Source organism: Leiobunum rupestre, chromosome 9 (assembly GCF_980474605.1).
Source record: "Leiobunum rupestre chromosome 9, qqLeiRupe1.1.hap1, whole genome shotgun sequence".
Classification (NCBI taxonomy): Eukaryota; Metazoa; Arthropoda; class Arachnida; order Opiliones; family Sclerosomatidae; genus Leiobunum; species Leiobunum rupestre.
The window spans coordinates 16,380,768-16,386,767 of record NC_143392.1 but is presented as its reverse complement, the minus strand read 5'-3'; the positions used below and the strand labels follow the sequence as shown (position 1 = coordinate 16,386,767).

General features: G+C 35.2%; 1 protein-coding gene across 2 annotated transcripts in view; it reads left to right on the top strand.

Moving 5' to 3' along the window:
* Window positions 1-791: 791 nt before the first annotated feature.
* Window positions 792-6,000, top strand: part of LOC149926688 (uncharacterized) — a 73,276-nt gene continuing 68,067 nt past the window's right edge. For both annotated transcript variants that reach the window (XM_090159194.1, XM_090159193.1), the window contains exon 1: window positions 792-974. In XM_090159194.1, coding sequence (XP_090015320.1) covers window positions 971-974 — 4 coding nt within the window. In that variant the 5' untranslated portion in view covers window positions 792-970. The remainder of the gene's footprint in view (window positions 975-6,000) is intronic.

Here is a 6,000-nt window from a genome sequence, read left to right as displayed (position 1 = left end):
ACGCGTGAACCTATGAACAAAAAGGGTGATAAATATTTTTCGTTCTGAATTCCCAACACTTTATTTATCTCCACCGAAAAATGTGTTCGAGTTATTGAGTTCCCATATTCTCTGGATCGCGAAGTTGTTAAAACGTTCTATCGTAACCCTCGGGGTTAGACATACCCTTCGACACCCCGCCATCGGGGTCCATCTCGACGCGAAAACCAACCACACGACAAGATGCCTTTCCTATCTAACAGGGTTGCGATAAGGCGGAATGGAGCGCGCGGTTTACCCCTTACGTAAAACAATTTTAGGGGACTTTCCTCGCTTTAGCACTCAGCGTGCGCGGGTTCGCGAATCGGACAATCCCTTAGATGGGCAAAGGAACGTAGGTAGAATACTTGACTCGACGGTGTGTGAGTGTTAGTTTGTCGAAGGAAGGGGCAGCCGGGGGGACGCGAGACTTAACGTTACGGCGTCACGGTTCCTCGATCCAATGAGCTCGACGGTTGATGATGGAATTGCTGGGAGGGAAGACAACGGACTGCGGGCGCTGAGACACAGACTGGCGGGGGGAGACACGCGCTGTTCCGCGGGAGGAAACCAGCCGCAGCGGGATTGGGGAGACGCTTTCCTGGCTGTTTCGCCAGGTAAGAAAACACGTTTAGGGAAAAGGGAGTAGAAAAAAGAACGTTTCTGATATTTGGAAGGGGGTTACGTCCGAGTCACGTGACTACGCCATCGAGTTCTTGCCCCTTCCTCCGGTTTGTCCTGGTAGGGCCAGAGTTGCTTCGCGGCCGCCGTGTAGTCAAGACACTTCGCATAGTACATCCCGCGAGCGCGTTACAGCGCCCCGTTACAGGGTTTTGACTACTTTACTACGCGCGAAAGCTACGCCGAGTGAGCTATCGCGGCCTACTATCACTGCTTAAACGCTGCGTGCTAGAGCGGGCTCTAGTCCCAGCAGCGTTTAGCCTCCCAAACGATGGGTAAGTTCATGATTTTCATTCTCTCGTTTAAACTAAAACTGTCAGTGTGGAAATTTCGCGGTCCATTCTCGATTTCTTTGTATCTGTATTTTTGTTCGTCGACCGGGTTTCATCGAGTTCCGCCGAAAGAAATATTGGTGTTTACATCGTTACCTAACTTACCAAACTCGGAAGACGGGGTCTTTTCCAAATGTGAACTTATTTTCGGAATCGTGTGAGCTAGAAAAAGAAAGACCGAGCGATTCCTCTATCGGACGATAACTATCCGGACGTGAATCTCGAGTTTTACATTAAACCTACAGTGGATGGTCCTGATAAATGAACTAGGATACTTTTGGTGCGCCGCCTAAGGCTTCGAATGGCTTCGGAACGATGGATTTCCTAATTTGGCCAAAGATAACGCGAAAACGGAACGCGGTACCTGACCCTCTTTGAAAAGTGCGCGAACGCCGCTAAGTGGATGGCATTTCACCTCTGACATTTCACCTCTGACTGCAGTCGAACCAAACGCTCCATCTACATTCTACCGGCGTCTCACCATCGACGCGAAAATACAGTATAGATAGAAAAATTGAGAATTGGACCCCACGATTCGAAAGAATTTTCTTCAAATTCTTCGTAATAGACGTTTCAATGAAACTAGGTTAACCCCTGTTATTCCTGTTTCTAGCAACGGGTCTCGGGCTTCGCTCTCGTATTTAAATCTCTCTTCGGAGTATCACGTAAATGGTTTCTTTTCTTCCAAAATCGTTCCCCCGTTTGTAAGACGCGTTCTTCCCCTAATTTCCTTCGAAATTCGTGATGCTTTATTTTTTCTTGTCCCTTAAGTTAAACCACTTTCCAATTGTTGCTGCAAACCCGTACTAGCTTTTTTTGGTCGTAACGAGTCTGCGTTAACTCGATTAAGTTTGCGTCATTTTTATTCAAATATTAATACTGTCTTCGGTGGGAACAAAATCATTTCGTAATACCAAATCCAAACCCTAAGAATCCACGCCCTCCGATTTGGAACGTAAAAAACGATGAGTCTAGAATGGACATTTGAACCTTTCACGATCCGTCTATTGTTTTTAAGTATCGGTACATCCGGTATAGTTTTATTTACAAAAAAAGGGTGAAATCGTAAATTTTATGGGCCATATTGTTCTCACGAAATCATAGCTGATTTTTTTCCCAAATAATTTCTTTTCACGGTACGCGGCCGGAATTGTCACGAGCAAAGTGTTTCTCGCCATTTGATATTTTCCAATCCTGGTTCGAAGCCTTGGGGAATCGCGGCTAGATGGTAGCAATTAAAGATGGATTACATGTACTATCCGAACTACCTTGAGCAATAGGAGGAACCTTTTACGATTTTGTAGCGCGCTTGCTGGATATGGCCAAGTTTTTTTCGCTCTGTATAATAGTTCTCGGGGTATATACGGACTGCGGTTGATACTCCTCCAGTCATCCTCGAGCGATGCCTCCTTATTTTGAATATGGTTTTAAAGGATGTTAATACGGTCCTGGAAGGGTTATTTCTGACGTCGTTTTTTTCTAGGAAGGCGTATTGTTAGGGTGATGATTATATTCTGATTTATATGTGTCTGCACTTTTTGGTATTTGGGTGCTTGAAGAGCGCAATAAGATATTAATTCTCTAATGTTTAATGTAATATCCGGTTGCGTTTGTTTACGCGTATCGAAGCTTAGGGCTCATTTTTTGGTGGTGGGAATAACAAAGATTCAATTTGGAGCTTAAATTTATTTTTAATTGAAGGTTTGTGCTCCAGAAAGGAAAAGAAAGCTAGACTCTTCGTAATGATAAATTACAATATTTCTTAAAATTTACTTTAATTAAGGGTTAAATAAAATAATTCAGTTTATCTCAGGTTGAAATTAAGGAATTTAGTTTAATTAAGGAATTTAGTTTAAATCAGGTTGAAATTAAAGAATTTAGTTTAATTAAGGTTAAAATTAAGAAATTTAGTTTAATTAGGGTTAAAATTAAGGAATTTAGATAAATTAAGGTTTAAATTAAGGAATTTAGTTTAATTAAGGTTAAAATTAAGAAATTTAGTTTAATTAGGGTTAAAATTAAGGAATTTAGTTAAATTAAGGTTTAAATTAAGAAATTTAGTTTAATTAGGGTTAAAATTAAGGAATTTAGTTAAATTAAGGTTTAAATTAAGAAATTTAGTTTAATTAGGGTTAAAATTAAGGAATTTAGTTAAATTAAGGTTTAAATTAAGGAATTTTGTTTAATTCAGGTTAAAATTAAGGAATTTAGTTAAATTAAGGTTTAAATTAAGGAATTTAGTTAAATTAAGGTTTAAATTAAGGAATTTAGTTAAATTAAGGTTTAAATTAAGGAATTTAGTTAAATTAAGGTTTAAATTAAGGAATTTTGTTAAATCAAGGTTTAATTTAAGGAATTTTGTTAAATCAAGGTTTAATTTAAGGAATTTTGTTAAATCAAGGTTTAATTTAAGGAATTTAGTTTTTTACTAACTGCAAAGGTTAAAGGTCGAATTTACCTTTCCAAACTAATCCCAAACTGTCTTATAAAAACATTATTGTACTTAAGACATAAAAAAAATAAACTCGATTTTGACCTGAAGCAAATTGGCCAACTTTGCATATACTGAAAAAGCAATAGAGTAAGTCCTCAACCGGATGTCCTTTATGGTCAAAAGTATTCAAAAGTAAAGCGCCCAAAACTTTAATTATATCCAGCGCACAAAGAATCGAGAATAAATTAAATTAACGTCATAAATAAAAGGATCCTTTTATATTGAATAAAAAATGAGCTCGTAAAATAGGAATCGGTTCAATGAAAGGGTTAGTATTCACCCCTTCGTTAAGATATTCCAGCGAAATGAATTTTTTAGTTTGAGAAGGTCGCTGAAGCGTGTACAAATATCGGCTCCGAACGTTTGCATCTAATAATAAATCGGCCATAATTCTTTTATCGGGAGATTGGCGGTTGCAGCGCCCAAAACCAAGTTCCTTTTTATACCGCTGGAGGTATTTGAACGCCACTTGGCTGGAATATTTCAACCTGTTAGGCCGGTTTCCACTCCAAAGTTTGCCCGTATCTGTACGCGAGAGATCTGCCTTTTAGCATTTTCATAAAATCGCCACATTTTTTGCTATGCCCAATCCTCTTCAAATCGTATTTAAGAATCTACGAAAATATTTGTTCAAATTTGCATCGCTTTGAGCCATGGAGGGCGTGTTCGAAGGCAATTCGCGTAATTCACGGAATGAAAAGTCGATCAATCGCCAACTTCTTAAAAAAATACGTTATTAAAGGATAAATTTTTGTATTTTGGTATTTTTAACAACGGAATTTGATAAATTTGTTTAGAATTTAAAATTAATGTATGAAATTTTACGTTTGATGTTTAGCCAAATATTAAGAATATGGTTTTAATCATATTATATTTTTAATTTATTTCGTATATTCATATTAACTGATTCTCATTACATTTAATTTTTTTAAATTTGAAAAAGATTTAAAAACAATTGTTGGTATAATTGTAAGCTAACGTTTGATGTTTTTCCGAAATTATATAAATTGCAATTTGATTAGATTTCAACGCAATAACGGAATTTCAAGGTTAGATCAGCACCAGAGGGAAATCGCACTGATGAATATTTCAATTTTTCCTTCGAATGTGTAAGAATTACGTAGAATAAATGCAGCCTAAAGACACGCTAGAAATTCCTAGTATTTCCCTGTGAGAGAGGAGTGTTTTAGGGGTAGGCCCGTTGACGTTACAGACGATTGTATTCTGAGGCACGTATGGCTAAAACCCAAAACCGTTCCGGATTTATGCTTAAAAATACTTTCCCCATTTTTTGGTTAAAATGAAAAAAAGAAGAGCTGACGAGAAAGTGAATATTAAATTATTTCCTCTTAAACCGAAAAATTCCCACAACGTATTCTATTTCCCCTTTATCAGTGCGGCCTCGCGTGAAATTTCGTGTTCTTTCTGTTAATATTACAATATTTTTTAATATAAATTTGTGGGTTATCTTTGATCGGAAATTGTTGTATCCGTTTGATAGTCTAATAGGTATTCCATTCCTTTTAATAAATTATTATAATTCAATTTATTAATTTATTTTTAGATATTTATATTAAATTTATAAACAAATTAAGCTATCGCTAAAAATGTGTAGGATAAATTTGTAGAAGTGTAGACGTAGATTTATTGTATACAATCTACACTTCTACAAAACCCCCTACATGTTTTCAAGGAATGGAATATAGTAAAATATTCGTATTTTTAAATTCCTTTTAATAAATATGAATAAATCGTTATTTATTACGTATTGTATTAACAGTATTATTATGCTATTCGGTTATTGAATGGAATATAGTAGAAAAAAATTTAATAATATGGTTATAGCAGAAATATTATAAATTATGATAATTTTTAAATATATTTTGAAAGATCTAATTCATTAGTTAAATAGAGATAAAATAATTCAAACTTAATACCATGAAAGGTTGACTTGTTATGCGTAAAATATTCGTATTGCTAAATTCCTTTTAATAAATACAAATTAATGGTAAATTATTACTTATAAAATGATCAATTAATATTTTTGGGGTTCATATTAAATTATTTAAAAATTTCAAATGTTTTTAATAAAAATATAATTTATGATAATTTTTAATTTTCTAATAATTTTTAAATAAAATTCTCAAGATGAGTTAGAACAGGTACTAAAACCAAAACTAATTTAAAACAAGGAAAAGTGGCTTGTAGACGTAAAATAATCGTATTATATAAGACTTACATCAACACCGCCAATGAAACGGAAGTGTTTTTTAAAAAATAATACGATGTACTTTCTCTCCGTACAAAGTAGATAATTTAAAATGATGGCGGAAACTATTGGTATTTTTCCCGTTGCGAAGCGATATTACAGAGAAACCTTGAAACCAGCCCGGCTACTAGACAATAGGAAAATTACGATTGCCATTTCCATTTCATTATAGTCAGATAAAACATTTACCATTTTTATTACCATTA